General features: G+C 53.8%; 2 protein-coding genes across 2 annotated transcripts; both read right to left on the reverse strand.

Moving 5' to 3' along the window:
• Window positions 1-1,074: 1,074 nt before the first annotated feature.
• On the reverse strand, window positions 1,075-8,941 carry LOC121165678 (cytochrome b-c1 complex subunit 1, mitochondrial). Its single transcript, XM_040994416.1, has 13 exons — window positions 8,706-8,941; window positions 8,326-8,466; window positions 6,731-6,817; window positions 5,112-5,241; window positions 4,762-4,960; window positions 3,885-3,964; window positions 3,064-3,179; window positions 2,739-2,882; window positions 2,474-2,634; window positions 2,265-2,350; window positions 2,044-2,132; window positions 1,715-1,790; window positions 1,075-1,267 (listed from the first exon to the last, which is right to left on the reverse strand). Exons 1-13 carry the CDS (start codon window positions 8,772-8,774, stop codon window positions 1,203-1,205), a joined length of 1,443 nt encoding a protein of 480 aa, XP_040850350.1. The 5' UTR covers window positions 8,775-8,941; the 3' UTR covers window positions 1,075-1,202.
• A 5,691-nt stretch (window positions 8,942-14,632) lies between these two features.
• TMEM89 (transmembrane protein 89) lies at window positions 14,633-15,994 on the reverse strand. Its single transcript, XM_040995002.1, has 2 exons — window positions 15,133-15,994; window positions 14,633-14,837 (listed from the first exon to the last, which is right to left on the reverse strand). The coding sequence occupies exons 1-2, from the start codon at window positions 15,676-15,678 to the stop codon at window positions 14,652-14,654; spliced, it is 732 nt and encodes a 243-aa protein (XP_040850936.1). The 5' UTR covers window positions 15,679-15,994; the 3' UTR covers window positions 14,633-14,651.
• Window positions 15,995-16,646: the final 652 nt, after the last annotated feature.

Consider the following 16,646-nt stretch of genomic DNA (forward strand, 5'->3'; position numbering starts at 1 on the left):
TTTCCCAGGGCATAAGCAGGGAGCTGGATGGGAAGTGGAGCAGCTGGGATATCCCATGTGGGATGCCAGGGCAGAACAGCGGAGGATTAGTCCACTGCACTAGCCTCCTTTGCTGTCTCTTTAACTGACAGCTACAAACACCAAGCAGGATTGTGAAGCAAAGGCTCTGGGAAGGGTGAGGGCAATATCTCTAGGCTAAGATGCTAGGGGGCTCCTGAACAGGGGCATCTCTGCTTTGGAATGTCCATTAGCAACTTCTTTTAAAAAGTCAGGCCCCTCCCTTTTTTCTTCCCCCTGGGCTCACCCCCAGGACTGGAGGTGGGAGGGTCAGGGAGTGGAGCTACCCAAGACCATCTGCTTTTGGACCAGGGCCTAGAGGGGCTGAAGCACCAGGCAGCTGGGAGCTGCACCAAGTCTTGGCTGCCTCAGGAAGATGGGGAGGGGTTCGGCGGGCCAGCAGCTCAGGACTTGCCTGGGACAGATCTGGCTGAGGGAGGGGGCTTGGGCCCCACTGAGCTCAGGGCTATTCTTGGAGCCTGAGTCAGTGGCAAATCAAGGCAGAGGATTCTCGTGCTGCCTGTCCAGGCAGCAGTTAGAGAGCACACGGGAACACTGCACTCCAGGCGAGCCTCCACCCAAGGCCCCAGCATAAACACGGGCAGCCGCTGCTGCGGGGCCAGCCTTCGGCCACTCCTGGTCCATCCAGCAGGCTAGAGACTGCCCAAGGGGGACACGGGGGATCCCTGGGGAGAGGCTCCCCATCTGACCTTCCCCATCCTACTCCCAGTTTCCAGGGTGGGTCTGCAGTTCCCACAGGCTCCTCTAGCCTGCTCTTGGGTTGGCTGGCGGAGAAATACTCCCCCCAGGGCTGAGTAGAAACATCTGGGCTTGGTTCCCTGCTAGCATCAAAGGCTTCCGGTGTCTGTGTGGCAGCCCCCATGCCTGCCTCTGGCTGAGGACACATCAGCCTGTGGAGAGTCAGGAGGACCCGGGAGATCCAGAGCTGGGGGATGTCCTTGCTCCACTGGCCACTGCCTGTGGAACTCACGCCACTGCTGGAGGCCAGAACAAAACTCACGACACCAGACTTTATTGGGGGCTCTGCGGTCCGGGGGCGAGGAGCCGGTGTGCTGGAATTGCAGGTTTGTGGTAGGGGGACTGTGAGCACCAGCCCCACCCCCACATCTGCACAGCCTTCCTGCCTAGAAGCGCAGCCAGAACATGCCGCTACGGATCCGGTTGTAGTCTGAAAGCTGCTCAATGGGGCCTGTGGGGATAGGGCGGGGCGTCAGGGTGGGGTGCCTGGGCTGCACAGGGACACCTGGCCCCGTGCCGCACCCAGCCCCGAACTGCTGCCCAGGGAGCACAAGACAGGCTTTGAGTGCAGCGAGGGAAGAGAACATGCCCCGGGGTGCTGAGCCTGTCCCTTCATGCTCTGGCCCTTGCAGCCCCACCCTACAGAGGTGCCCGTTACCTGGCGGGGTGTGGGGTACTGATGGAGGCACCTTGGCAGGCAGACAGGGAGCTGCTGGGACAGGTCCTCTGAGCAAGAAATCCCTGGCAGCCAGGCTACTGGCGCGAGCCTCCTGGGGGGCCCCTACCTGCTTCTCTAGGGAGGCTGGGGCAGGGCAGGGAGGAGGGATGCCAGGGCGGAAGGGGAGACCAAGACAATGGCCTGGGGAAGCACAAGGAGTAGAGCTTCCAGCCCACTCACCTAATCCAGCCACCGCTGGGCACTGGTCATAGAAGTACTTGGAGCAGACCTCACGTACCGTGTGGGCATCCACCTCCTGCAGGGCAAAGCAGGGGGCATCTGACCACAGATACCGGGCCCCATCCTGCCAACCATCATCTCCACCTCCCCCACACACCAGAGCACAGCAGGTTCTCTCTGCTATCACTGAAACCTTCAGTGCTTCCACCCCACCCGCTGCCCCGGCACCCTGTGGGTGATAGCTGCTGGCCCAACAGGAATGCCACCAGGAGTGCCATCTGCTCCAGCAGGCACCAGCTCTCTACTCCAGGTCCAGGGGCCTAGGTTACCGCTATCCGGCTCTCCCACTCGGCCAGGGGGATGCGGCGGCCATAGGTCAGGATGTTGCGTCCGATGTCCTCACACACAGGGGTGGTGCCTGCAGGGGTGTTGGGGGAAGGCTCTGACGTCTGCCAAGTGCAATTTTGGATAGCAGACATATGTGCCCCTTCCTGGATCGGGCTGACCTGTGCTAAGGCATTCCCCCCCAGCCTCTGCCCCCAGAACTCACCATCCAGATGAGCCACCAAGGCATTTCGAAGGATGTTTTTGCCCCGGGTCACCTCACTCTCTGTGGCACTGGTGCACAGGCGCATCCTACAGTGTGTTCGGGGGAGGGAACGGGGCGCTCATTCTCCAAGGTGGCGTGCAGTCTCATTCGCCTGCCACCCTGGGCTGAGGCTCCCCGACCCCATGGGGTGGCAGTGGGCCAGCACTCACCACTGGCCTTGCAGGAAGAATATCATGTCATCGATGTTCATGCGGTCACACACAAAGTGCGCACCGAGCAACCCGGTCTCTGCGTAGCAGATGTTGAAGGTCTGGAAACTCTGGCACAGTTTGTTGGCCACGGAGACTGCAGCCAGCGGGCTAGACAGGTTCTTTCAGGGACAGGGGTGGTCAGCATGTCCCCACATGCAAGCCCACAATTCCAGCACCCCGTGTGTCTGGTGGACCAGGTCCCAGGCCTGCCCCAGATACTCACCTTGCCACCACCATAAGTGCAGTCATAGTGACCAAGGATGGCATTGCCCACTTGGAGGGCCACATTATCAGGGTTGGCCCAGCCAGGGCCCTCCACGGCAATGGCCACATGGGCAAAAGGTAGGGCATCATCACGGTGCCGGATCTGAAATGGTACATGATAAGGCTGAGGGACAGCCAGGAGGCCTGGGCGAACAGGATGGGAGGTGAGGAGGTGTGTACATGTCCAACAGCTGCCACAGGATCCCTGTCCAGCTGTGGAGTCACAGGACCACCACACATGGGGGCGTCCTCTCATGCAAAAGGCACCAGGAGGGGCAGCGCACCTCACTGCCCGTGAAGCGGCATGGCGTCACAGCGGGCACAGCGTCCTCAGCATACTCCCCAGAGACACTGCTGAAGTGCTTCTGCGCCAGGTCCAGCAGTTGCCGGTGCTCCACCCCTGAGGACACACATGGTCACGGTGTGAGGCTGGGGCAGGGGCACCTCGTGGCCTCCACGGGAGACGGCACAAGGATGCCATGTTGGTGGGACAGAGTGAGGATGAGGAACCACCACAGACAGACCCTGCTTCATGGGCAAGCAATGTGAGGCTCCTGCACTTCCAACCCAGCTCCCTGCTAACACACCCCGGAAGGCAGCAGAAGGCGGCCCCTATGTGTGGGCACCTGCCACCCCTAAGGGAGACCAGGATACAGACTCCTGGCTTTCACCTGGCCCAGCTCCAGCCATCTGAAGGGGAAACCAGCAGATGCAAGATAGCTCTCCGCCTTTCAAATTAAGTAATTAAAACACACAGAGAATTCATCTGCATTTCTCCCTTATTCCTCTCCTCTCCGACTCTCCCTAGTCCATCCACTCTGCTTTGCCCACACACAGCTGCACAGCAAGCTTCCAAACATGTCAGGGGCAGTTTAGCCTAGCAGGTAGGAACCCTGTACCATACATCACAGTACCGTGTTCAAAGCCCAGCTTCCTAAGGCATGGCATGTGCAAGACAGGCAATGCCCCCGTGTGGCCACTGTGGCTGCTGCAGGGCAGGGTCCCCCAGGGTGGAGGTCCCCCATGGCAAGATCCAGGCATCTTGGGCTCTGAAAACCAAGGCCAGTGTCTACTAGCCTGGAGCCTTGACAAGCCCCTCACCTACCTCCAGCTGCCGCTAGCACCATGCGAGGGGCCTTGTAATGTTGACTGAGATACTCAGTCAAGTCTGCTCGAGACAGCCTCCTGCAAAGACATGTGGCCAAGAGAACATTACTCAGCCATAAATAAATAAAATAATTACTGTCACTTGCCACTTGCAGCAACACAGAACCAGAGGACGCTTTGTTACATGAATTGAGTGAGGCACAGAAAGCACTGGACATTGTCACAGAAGTGGAAGACAAAACAACGGTCATGACAGCCCAAGAAAGGTGAGGGGGAAGGAGCTGGACAGAGAGCACGTCACCACACACAGGAGTGATGCCTCTTGTTCTATAGTTAATGCTTGTGTGTTTTAGAGTCACTAGTGAAGATTTTAATGTCCTAAACATGAAGAAACAATGCTTCTTCGCCAAAGGCAGCAGTGTGTCAACTGCCCTGATCACGACATAAGGACATAAGGATGAACAATGATTACATGTCAATTAAAAATTAACCACAAGGTACCCCTGCCCCACACCTCACACCGCAGCTGTGTGTGTCCTCAGGGGTGGAGCACATGGCCCCAGCACTTCCCGTAGGCCCACCCTTCATCTCAGCCACCACCCCTCCCAGAGCCTCCAGAGACAGGCTCACAGTCCTCTCGGGGGGCTGCAAGCTAACATTGGGGGATTCTCTGAGGCAGCAAGAAGCCACAGGGAAGGGATACCCAGGCACCTCCTCCTTCAGACTGCCAGGGCTCCCAGGAAGAGAAACCAGCCCTGACTGTGCAATCAGGAAGGTAAATGCTGCAGGCAGCCCATGAACTCAAACTGGTGTTTGGATGGGGACTGGCCGGGCCAAATGAAGGCATGCACTCCCCAAACTGAGCCAATGCTCACCTGACATTCTCACTGGGCCCCTCTACAGCCTGGGCCAGTGGGGTGCCCTGGAAGGCCGTGGCGTGCAGGTAGTTGAAGACCACATCGCGCATGGACGCATCATTCTCCTGCATCTCGCGCAGAATCACGTCTCGCTCCTTCTCAATCTGGGAGTCCTCTAGGCTGCAGTTCTGCACGATGTCAGCCAGGAGTTCCACAGCTGGACATACGAACACACGCTCAGCTGCTGGCTGGCAGCTGACCCCAGCCCTCCTACTATACACCCTGGCTGCCCTGCCGGCTGCAGAGGCCACTGGGACCAGGGACCCCTGGGAACCTGGGCCCTGCCCCCTCCTTCCTAAAGGTATCACCTTTGGGAAGGTCCTTGGACAGCGCCTTGATATAGTAGGCTGTGTGTTCCCGGGTGCTGTAGGCATTAAGATGGGCACCCATGCTCTCTATCTCCTTCTCCAGGGCATTGCCAGGCCGATTCTTTGTTCCCTGAAATCACATGTCAGAAGGGATGGTCAGCAGCCATGCAGGAGCCCAGGAACCAGGTTCTTACAGGCTTGAACCCCAGGAGGGCCACAGGTGTGTGGCGTACCTCCTGCCACCAGAACTATGAAAACACAGAACTGAGAGAGTGGAGCCAGCTAGGATGGAAGACACAGTCACAGCAAAGGCCTCCTCAAACCCAGAGCTCCCAGGGTGGCCTGACGTCCCCAACACTCTCCTGTCCTTCCTGAGAGGCAGTTGGGTGAGACTCACCTGTGGTCAGGTGATACCCCCAACCCCTATTATTTTCACTCCCCATGTGCTGATGGCCGCCTCTGGCACTTGCACGTGTGTGAGGATCAGCCGTGCTGCTGCATGGAGTGCATACACGCTAGAATCTGCCCACGGGGATTATGTTATGATGCAGACAAAGTTGTTGCATGCTAGACTGCAGTGCTAGCTCGAGCTCAGGCTACTCCGCGTTTGATCCAGCTCTCTGCTAATATGCTGGGTTAGGCAGTGATCAGGCTCCTGCCTAACCCACATGTGGTTGCTGTAGTTGCTGGAGAATGAATCAGTATATGGAAACCCTGCCTCACTACCTTCAAAATAAATAACACTTCAGGTCCGGCATGGTGGCCTGGCGGCTGAGGTCCTTGCCTTGCAGGCACTGGGATCCCATATGGGCACCAGTTCTAATCCCGAGTGGCCCTGCTTCTGATCCAGCTCCCTGCTTAGTGGCCTGGGAAAGCAGTTGAGGATGGCCCAAGGCCTTGGGACCTGCATGGGAGAACTGGAAGAGGATCTGGTCCCCTGGCTTCAGACTGGCGCGACTCCAGCTGTTGCGGCTGCTTGGGAATGAATCATCGAATGGAGGATCTTCCTCTCTGTCTTTCCTCATCTCTGTATATCTAACTTTCCAATAAAAATAAATCCTAAATAAATAAATATCTATTTGTAAAAAAAAAATCTGCATACCTAGAGCAGGCTTTTGACCTAGAAGACAAGACACTAGCTGGGACAGCTGTATCTCACTCCAGGCTCCGCCTGGCTCAGCCCCAACCATTGTGTATATCTGGAGGGGAAGCCAGCGAGTGCCAACCTTGTCTGTCTCTGTCTCTTCCTACATGTGTGATGCTGCAGTTGGTTGGACCACCCAACCTGGTGCCACACCCCCTCCTCCATGTTCTCAGCCATGTGAAAAACAAGGCTCCATGGCCAGCGGACAGAGACAGCCGTCACAGCGAGCACGCACGCCCACACAGGGTTTGTTCCAACGCAGGTGTGTTTCCCTCAGTCCACCAGAGGCGTTCCCACAGCACGGGTCTGGCCTCCTGGCAAGAAGCAGGGACCCCATGTGGGGACTCGCATGGAGGAGGCTGGGTGGGCTCACGTGGTAAACCACAGAATGACCCCACCCCCCCCCATTGCAGGCCCAGAGTCAGCAGCCTCAGGAAGGACAGCTCAGGGAAGACGGGAACCATGAGAGCCTCACCTTGAACGCCAGGTGCTCCACGAAGTAACCGGCCCCATTGTTCTTCTCGGTCTCGTACCGGCTGCCGACATCAATCCACACGCCCACCTGACAGGAAGCACCCAGCACAGGTAACAAAACCATCCAAAGCCCCATTTGCACACCGTGGTGAGTAAGTGGGAACAAGTCCCAGGCAGGGGGCCCCGAGCTTGGAGCCACAGCAACACCCGCAGCACAGGGCCAGCTGATGACAAGTCATCCCACGTCACCTCTCCTGGCTGCCCTTCCCGCTTCCTGGCATTTCTAAGTGGTCCTGGCTGTTCTGGTTGATTCTTGTGCTTCTTCTGAGCACAGTCCATCTGCAAATAGTAGTAACTAGGTTCTCTTTTCTAAGTTACATTGCACCTTTGCCTAGGCAATGACTTTATCCTTTCATCATTAAGGAAACTTTAGACATTGTTTATTTTATTAAGCAAGGTAGCCTTCCAATTGCATTAAAAAAAAGTTTCTGATCAGACCCAGACACCTCACATTCCCAAGTGTCTCCTTGGCACCCAGTGGACAAGCCTCACTTTCCTAACAGTCTCCTGGTGTGCTGGGAAACACACCGCCGACCCCACATGGTCACCATGGTCTCTGAACTTAGCACTTCTCACAGTGTTCTTCCTAAGAGATGTTGATGGACACGTCACATGCCATAGGATGACACATGAACATGCACTTCATTCATAAGACGCATTCCCAATCCTGAGGACTCTCCTTATGTCCAGCAGAGCACGTGGTACCTCCTTTCTCGGGGGTGGGGGTGGAGCATGTGTGCAGCATTGCCTACTGCACTTTCTGTATAGGTGCCCTATGACAAGGAAGCTGCCGCCCCACCCTCACCTTTCCCTGTGCATGTAATATCCCAGGACATTATTGGGAAAACTGAAGCTGCCAGTATGAGCATTCGACTTATTCTCACATCTAGTCAAGATGTGTAACCTTCAGAACCACCTCCTGAGGCTGGGAGGGCAGAGAAGGCCCTCTGCCGGGACCCAATCACAAATGGGGGAGACCCTGTTGGGGTTCCTCGTAGCTCCTGGCTTCCGCCTGGCGCAGACCTGACTCTGGTAGCCATTAACGAGTGACCCAGCAGGTGGTAGATCTATCACTCTGTGTTTCAACTTTATATATATATATAGATTTCTAACAGTCAGTCTTAAGGATTCTTGATATTTTGCTTTTTCGTTTTGGGAAATCATGTGTCAATTTCACTGTAATCTTCAAATGCATTTTTTTTTTTTTTTTTAATACAAGTGCCTTCCTGACCTAGCCTGAAGATCCCGTGGTGGGGCTGTGGGAGTGACACCCATCATCACCTGTAGCCACCGAATTCCTCCTTCCTCATGGTAAGAGGCATGCAACAATGACTTCTGTCATTCCAGCTGCTTAGCAAAAGGTTGGAGAAGAACTCGGCCCCCCACTTGGGCAGATCTTGTAAGCTACACGGTGTCATCCGTGGAGGGGTCAGGGATAATCTATCCCGAGCCAGCCAAGCCACAAACCGGAGGACTTAGGCCCAAGGTCACACCCCGACCCAGGTGCAATCCGAGGCGCCCTGACCACCGACTCACCGTGCAGGTCTGCTGCGGAGACTGCTCCGAGGCCACTCGCAGCCCGTTGTCCAGCAGGCTGACCTGCGTCTCGGGCACGTTTTGGAGGGCCTGGGCGAAGGTGGCGGTACCTCGCAGGGCAGGCGCCCTCAGCAGGGCCGGCTGCAAGAATGGAGAGGCCGCAACTGAGAGGGCTGGGTCCAGAGCTGGCTCCAAAGCTCGGAAGCCGGCAGGACCACCGCATCCACACCGCCTCGGGAGACATTCATCCCCGCCCTCGGCCGTGACCTTCCTACGGCCCTGACCCTGCCAACGCCCCACTTCCACCTGCCACAGGCTGCAGCCCACGCCCCATTCGCGTCCCGAGACTCCGCAACCCCACGCTCTAGCCTCTGCCTCACCGAACGGCGGGTGCGCAATAGCGCTTGGGCTCTAATTCCTGTCACCCTGCAAACCACGGACGCCGCCATCTTCTAGTTCCCGTCAGCGAGCCGCTGAGGTGCGCACGCGCAGAGGAGACGCCCCGGGCGTCTGAGGCGCAGCCGCAGATCCTCAGGCGCGGCGTTCGGCCGCCCCCTGGCGGTGTCAGGAGTGAGTTGCAGGCTGCGCCGCGCGTGGACGTGGGATCCGTCAGCCTGCGCGCAGGTTCCCTCGCGGGTTCCGCGTTCACACGTGGGAGTCCGAGCGTAGAGTCTTGGCCTGGAGGAGGTTGTCCTCCAGGCACCTGCTCCCAGACGTGGAGCTCGGAAGTGAGGAGAGAGTGGGTCCTGTGCACATGAATGTGGGGATGTGTGTCCTGACTCCAGTTCTCCTCAGGAGCCATAGAGAGAGCAGGGGAGAATAGACTGCTCTGCCCCAAAGGGGATGCACCTGCTAACTTCCGACCTGCCAGGCCAAGGGGACTCCATTCTGTCCTGCAGCTCCCTGAGCCAGCACTCCCTGCAGAGCTGGCTGCTATGCTGAACCGGCCCTTGGAAGGACCCCTGGCCGGGGAGGCTGGCTGCGGAGTCCTGGAGTCCTCAAGTGAGGCCAGCCTGCTGACCTGGGTGGAGGCCATGGCCCCCAGGGCTGCCAGGCGGTGAGTGTCGCAGCTCTATGTTAACAGAAAACTGACAGCAGCCTTGTCCTGTGTGATCCCGCCTCTGCCTGGTGGGTCAGACACTGGCCACCCTCCTAGGTTTGTAATTTTTAGCTGTATAAATGTCAGGTGAGGGGAACCAGATTTGTAGCTGGGGTTGGGGGAGGTCACTTTATTACATCCCAACTGCCAAGGAGACCATGGGGAAATGGAGTGCCTTCAGAAGCCAAGAACTTTGAGGTCACCCACCCCCATTTGGATCTACCACATGGGATGGAAGAAGCCCAAATCCTGCCTTGCAGGATCCAAGGTCATCAGAACGACAACCAGGAGCACTGAGCGGTCCGCAGAAACAGAAGAACAGTAAACTTCCTTCGGAACTAGGGAGAGGAGCTTTCTCTGATTCTTGCCTGGCTCTGACTTTGGGTCCCAACCCTCACTGGCAATGACCATCAGGATCGCTCCGGAAAGCCCTCAAAACAAACAAACAAACACCAACCAAAAAACTAGAATAGACAGAGAACAACAAGGAAAGCTTAGAAACAGACAGGAAACAGTTAGCGAAGATGCACTTATAACTCACTGGGTGGGACACAAAGATTAGTTATTCCTCACTAGGGTATTGAAGATTTCTCTGCACACCCCTCCTAAAACTGTTCACCTAAACTGTTGACATATGCCTTGTTAGAGTTATAGAGTTAGACTACCCGAAAAACAGCCAGGTTCTGCAAAATCATGCTTCAATGCTATAAACTGCTAAATACTAAAATTAAAATAGACATGAGACAGCTGAATAATAACCTATAGCCATTTTAAGGTGTATAGAAACCAGTTATATATACACTAATAATTGAAATGTCAATGTAGAAGTCATAGGATGTGGTTCACAACTTGCATTCTTTTTTTTCTCTCTTTTAACATATTGGTTACTCAATACCATGTCAACTAATTCTATAATGTTATAAAATGTTACTGATGTAATGTCGGGGCTTTTAATTGATCGGGATGATACTCTGCCGGCTCTACCTTCAGACCAGAGATGGTCTCCCCAAGAAACCAATGAACTTATCTGGACAATAAGATGCTGGACTTTATACTTGGTAGATGCTTGCAAAGAATCTCAATTGAATTTGAACTGTGGTAATGCAACAAGGTGGAGGAATCCACCATCGGGGGGGTGGTTTGGGGAGGGGTGGGGGGAATCCCAGTGCCTATAAAACTGTGTCACATCATGCAATGTAATCAATTAAAAAAAAAGAATAAATAAATACACTAAAAAGAAAAAGTCACTTTAGAAATTATAAAACATACATCCAAATTCTTTCACAAGTATGCATGATTTTTATCTTGCTTTTCTATTTGTGCCCTTTCCAAAAATAACTTAAAAAAAAAAGATTCATTCACTTATTTCTTTGGAAAAGTTAGATCTTCTATACACTAATTCATTCTCCCAAATGACCCCAAAAATTCTGGGCTGGTCCAGGCCAGAGCCAAGGGCCAGGCATTTCTTTGTGGTCTCCCACATGGGTGTGGGGGCCTTGAGCCACCCTCTGCTGCTTTCCCAGGTACATTAGCAGGGAACTGGATTGGAAATGGAGCAGCAGAATCAGGAACCACAGATGGCAGGTTCATCTGCTGTGCCACAATGTTAGACCTCAATTTTCTTTGTTATACATGGTTTTTCTGACACTTTTCTTTTCCTTTATTTTTGCCACAAATGGTTACTGAAGCCCTGCCATGCTCTGGGGCCTGCTTTAGGCACCAGACATCCACTGAGGACAAAGGAAATGACCCACACTGGTCCTCAAAGAAATGCTATTGCAAGCCACTTCTAAGTCCCGCAAGCTGTCCTCCCTCTGCATGCCACGCTGGGGTAAGAGAAAGCCAGCAAGTCAGGGAGACAGCCAGGAGGTGTGACACATAGACAAGCAGGGATGGCTGCTTCTTGGTTGATCCAAGAAGGAAATGTTACCGAAAGGTCAGGTACAAACCACAGCCCTGATAAGGACCTGGCAACTAGTCTCAGGTGATCTGCTATACTTTGGTACGTGGAGTGAGATGAGTTAAAATGTCTTTTTCTTCTAAATGACAGACTGAATTTCAATTTATATATGTATGTATATATATATATATATATATTAAAGCTTTACTTATTTGAAAGTAAGATCTTTCATCTTCTGGTTTGCTCCTCAAATGTCCACAGTGGCCAAAGCTGGGCCAGGCCACAGCCAGGAGCTTATAATCCATCTGGGTCTCCCATGTGGGTGGCAGGGACAGAAGTTCTTGGGTATTCCAGGGAGGGAAAGCTGGGAGCTGGACGGCAAGCGGAGCTGTGGGGACTGGAACCAGTGTTCAAGTAATCTGGAGACAGCAGCGAAGCCCAGTGCTAGCCCTGCATGCTGCATTTAGAGCAGTTTCCTAACTGGGCCTGCTTTCACCACACTTCTCTGAGGCCCCTGTCACCCCAGCTCTTCTCATACCTGTAATCATGTCCTACCAGCCTGTGCTTGAGGTCCCTGCCTCTCACTTAACTCTGACTCAATTCTGCATTTGATGTAGTCATCTGTTTGTTCTAGATTTGTTTTTCCTTTCAGACTAATTTTGATTTGAGAAACAGAGTGCTCCCACCCATGGGTTCATTCGCCACTGTTTGCAGTGACCAGGACTGTGCCAGGCCAGGGCTGCCGTAGGGAGTAGAAGCTAGGAATGCAATCTATGTCCCCCGAGAGTGATGGGCATCCATTATTTCACCTATCACCATCATCACTACTTTCAGGGTTTGCATTAGCAAGAAGCTAGAGTTGGGGGCCAATCCTCCCCCTGCAAGTGTCAGTATCTCCTATGGATATTGGTGCATGTCCTGGCTGCCCCATTCCCATCCAGCTCCCTGCTTGTGGTCTGGGAAAGCCTTGGGACCCTGCACCAAGAAGGAGTCCCTGACTCCTGGCTTCAAATCAGATCAGCTTCAGCTGTTGCAGCCATTTGGGTAGTGAATGAATGAGCAGGTAGGTCTCTCTCTCTCTTTTTAAGATTTATTTTATATTTTATCGCAGTCAGATATACAGAGAGGAGGAAACAGAGAGTAAGATCTTCTGTCCAATAGTTCACTCCCCAAGTGACTGCAATGCCCAGAGCTGAGTCGATCCAAAGCCAGTAGCCTGGAGCCTCTTCCAGGTCTCCCACACGGGTGCAGGGTCCCAAAGCTTTGGGCCATCCTCGACTGCTTTCGCAAGCCACAAGCAGAGATCTGGTTGGGAAGCAGGGCCACAGGGATTAGAACTAGTGCCCATATGGGATCCTGGCACAGATTTTAGCCCATATGGGATCAAGGTGAGGACTTTAGCCACTAGGCCACACTGTGCCAGGCCCCTCTTTCTCTCATCTCTCCTCCCTGTACTTCTGCCATTCAAAATAATAAATAAATAAATAAATAAATAAATAAATAAATAAATAAATAAATAAATATTTAAAAGAAGTCTAGAGTTAGGAGCTGGAGCCAGGAAATTAAACCCAGGTACCCTGATGTGGCACATGGGTATTTCAACAGCTAGACTGAACCGCCTAGTCCCTATTTTATTTAATCAGATTTGTTTGAAAGGCAAAGTGACAGAAAGGAGAGAGAATGGGGTGGGGGGTCTTCCAATCCCTGGATCACTGCCTCAAAGCCCAGGAATCGTGGCTGAAGCTAGGATCCTGGGGGTCCGTCTGGGTCTCGCATGGAGGTGGCAGTGGCCAGGTGCTTGGGCCGTCCTCTGCTGCCTTCCAGGCACACTAGCAGGGGAGCTGGATCAAAGTGGCGCAGTCAGGACCCGAACTGATACTCCTACACAGGATGCCAGCATCTCAAGTAGCTGTTTATATGACTGTGTTGTAACAGAACTCCCTACTTCTTTTTTAATATTCTAGTGTTTTAACTAGTTAGTAATTGTTACTATCCAGTGGCATCTGGTACCCCCACAAGTTGTGGAGTCATCGTGACTACTTGTTTTCAGAATTTTTTCATCTTATACAGGAACTATCTAATCCTTAAGCAATCATTCACCACTTCCTCCTTCCCCCAGTAACTTGTTCTACTCCTGTGAATCTGCCTTTCTGCGTGTGAATTCATCCAATATCTGCCTTTATTTGACTTTAACGTGGTAGCCTCAAGGTTCATGTATCCTATAACATAAATCAGAATTTCATTCTCTTTCTTATGTTTTTTAATATGGTTATTTTTGTTGTTGTTAACATCACCAATAGTCTTTCTTTCAAGATTTGTCTCTTCAAATCCTTTTGCTTACTTTTGATTGGATTTATTGATTAGAGTTTATCTGTTTCAAATTTGAGATGCAGACATTTTCACACACAGAGGGAAAACAGAGTGAACTAGAGATGGAGAGAGCTTTTTCATCCACGTTTTCACTCCCCCAATGCCTGCAGCAGTCAGGGTTGAGCCAGGAGCCTTTGTCAGGGCTCAGGATCTCCATCTGGTGGATCCCACCCAGGGGAATTCCTCACGTGCTGGAGCCATCCCCAGCTGCTTCCCAGAACAGCCATCCTCACCATTATCAGTTTCCAAAACTTCCTCAGCCCTCACCGGACTCCCCATCCTCCCCTCTGCATGCCCTGGCAGCCTCCAGGCTTCATTCTTTAGACTTGCTTCTTCCAGATCCCCTAGCAGGGAGTCCTACAGTACCTGCCCTTCTGGGTCGGCTAGCTACACTTCAGTCTTGTATTGGAGGCTTATCCACGTTGCAGCACAGAGCCGACATCAGAAATTCAGGAGTGCCTTTTCTGTATTCATTCATCTGCTGCTAGACATGTTTTTCAAACACTGTAAGGGACATTGTTACGCACATATCTGAGTTGCTGGTTTCAATATTGTTTTTCTTTTTAGCTGAAAGGGAGAGAGCGATCATCTTTCTATTGGTTCACTGCCCATACCTGCTGATGTGCATGACCTTGGCTAGACCTGAGGTTCCACCTGCTTGATCTGTCCCTGCCTCCACTGCCCTTCAGGGCTAGGTCAGATTGTCACCTCCTCTGGGAAGTCCTCCCTGTACCGCCCCCCAAGCTAGCCTTGATGGCTAAGTGTCTACCACACAGGACTCCCCGGGGACTGGTCAGGCCTATGGTTGTCAGTGCTGGAGAGGAAGAGACAGTGCTCCTGTGCAGCATGAACTGGCAGGGGCTCCATCCACCCACCCAGGACACCCACCGGACCCGACGGCAAGCACACACAGGCCAGATGCTGGCTGAGTTGAGGCAAGGGGGAGCATGTGCCGAATCACCCAAGCTGGGTGGGAGGCTCCTTTATTTGGATTTGCTTCTGGGTGGCCAGGCACTGCAGGTGGCCCTCGATGTGGACTAGAAGGGCGTCGAGCATGTGCAGGACCCCACGGAGTAAGGCACGCTCTGAGACCACAGGCTTCTGTTTCCAGGCCTTGCAGGTGCCAACAGTCACCTGCGGATCCTGAGGGGAAGACCAGAAGGCAGGAATGAGGGGAAGAGATGGGGCTGGGGGCAGCTATAGGGTGGAGGTGGGGGTGGGGCGGTGCCTAAGGGTTTAGAGCTGAGGAAGGTGAGCTGTGGGTCAGGAGTGGGTCCCGGGGCAGCTGGAAGAAGAATAGGGGTACTGAATGAGGATGACTGGGGTAGGTATTGGACTTGGAATTGGTGTGGTCCCAGTGGAAGTGTGTGGACAGACAGTGGGTGTGAGGGTGAGAGGAGCCGGGTCTGAGGTCAGGGGACGGGGCGGCTGCACTTACCTCGCCCTTGGCACCCTGAGAACGCCAGCGCTGCAGCATGGCACGGCTGAACATCAGCATCATGGTGGTGGTGAGGGTGACCCCTGCCACGGGGTAGATGTTCTTCCCACCCAGGCTCACCCAGTAGCCGGGACAGCTGATGCTACGCTCACAGGCATCCAGGTTGTTCTGCTGGCACCCCCAAGGCTGTAAGTCCAGCCCCACCTGGTACCAGAGGGGTCGGGTCCAGGCATGGGAGGAGGCGGGTAGCATCAGTAGGAACAGCAACGGCAGAAAGGACAACACGAGCAGCATGGCTGCGACCAGTGCCCAGTGGCTGGAACACGGGCGCCTGGTAACAGGCAAACACCCCTCCCCCGGAACAGGCCTGCTCACTGAGGCAGCAGTTCCGCTGGGCCCTCGACCTCGCACAGGGCAGTTGGCCCTGGTCCAGGTGGGTAGGAGGCCAGGTCCCAGGCTGGAGGACAACGTCTGGCCTGAGGCCCACTCCCCTGCCAGCCCAGGCTGAAGGGGCATTCTCTCACCTATTTTCACCTGCGGTCCCATCCCCCAATATCCAACACCCCATGGTCCCTAAAGTCTGCTTCTCTCCACCAGCAGAAGCACCCCTAGACTTATCAAGGAAGTGCCACCAAGCTGCCCACTGGACTCCTACACCCAGCCTCAGTACCTCCCCAAATGGTGGAGCTGGCAGCCCCTCCCCTTGTCACAGGTTCAAGTCTCAGCATATGCACCTGGGGAGGAAGGCCCAAGCCTTTGTGTCTCCTATTACAGAGACCCGGATGAAGGTCCTGGTTCTTGGCTTTGGCCTGGCCAGCCCTGGCTGTTAAAGACATCTAGGGAGTTGTGCCCGGCACGATGGCACAGTGGTTAAGGTCCTTGCCTTGCACACCTGGGATCCCATATCCAGCTCCCTGCCTGTGGCCCGGGAAAGCAGTAGAGGACAGCCCAAAGCTTTGGGACCCTGCACCCACATGGGAGACCTGGAAGAGGCTCCTGGCTTTGGATTGGCTCAGCTCCAGCCGTTGCGGCCGCCTGGGGAGTGAATCATCGGACAGAAGATCTTCCTCTCTGTCTCTCCCCTCTGTATATCCGCCTTTCCAATAAAAATAAAATAAATCTTAAAAAAAAAAAAAAACATCTAGTGAGTCAACCAGCAGATTGAAGATTTCTACCATCCTTTTTTTTTTTTTTTAAAGATTTATTTTATTTTCATTGGGAAATCAGATCCACAGAGAAAAGGAGAGACAGAGAAAGGTCTTCCATCTGCTGGTTCACTCCCCAAGTGGCTGCAATAGCCAGAGCTGAGCTGATTTGAAGCCAGGAATCAGGAGTCTCTTCCAGGTCTCTCACACAGGTGCAGGGTCCCAAGGCTTTGGACTGTCCTCTACTGCTTTTCCAGGCCACAAGCAGGGAGCTGCATGGGAAGTGAAGCAGCTGGGAACCCAGCACCCATATGGGGTCCCTGCATGGGCAAGACAAGAACTTTAGCCACTAGGCTATCATGCTAGGCC

Source organism: Ochotona curzoniae, unplaced genomic scaffold (assembly GCF_017591425.1).
Source record: "Ochotona curzoniae isolate NIBS_2020 unplaced genomic scaffold, NIBS_Ocur_1.0 contig_908, whole genome shotgun sequence".
Classification (NCBI taxonomy): Eukaryota; Metazoa; Chordata; class Mammalia; order Lagomorpha; family Ochotonidae; genus Ochotona; species Ochotona curzoniae.

Excerpts from the sequence above, each read along its gene's own strand:
- LOC121165678 (XM_040994416.1), bottom strand. The coding sequence starts at position 8,774 with ATGGCGGCGTCCGTGGTTTGCAGGGTGACAGGAATTAGAGCCCAAGCG. Across the intron at positions 4,961-5,111 it reads GTCCAAGGACCTTCCCAAAG|CTGTGGAACTCCTGGCTGAC; the intron begins GTGATACCTTTA and ends TCGTATGTCCAG. Across the intron at positions 2,133-2,264 it reads CTTGGTGGCTCATCTGGATG|GCACCACCCCTGTGTGTGAG; the intron begins GTGAGTTCTGGG and ends ACACCCCTGCAG.
- TMEM89 (XM_040995002.1), bottom strand. The coding sequence starts at position 15,678 with ATGGGACCGCAGGTGAAAATAGGTGAGAGAATGCCCCTTCAGCCTGGG. Across the intron at positions 14,838-15,132 it reads CTCAGGGTGCCAAGGGCGAG|GATCCGCAGGTGACTGTTGG; the intron begins GTAAGTGCAGCC and ends TCTTCCCCTCAG.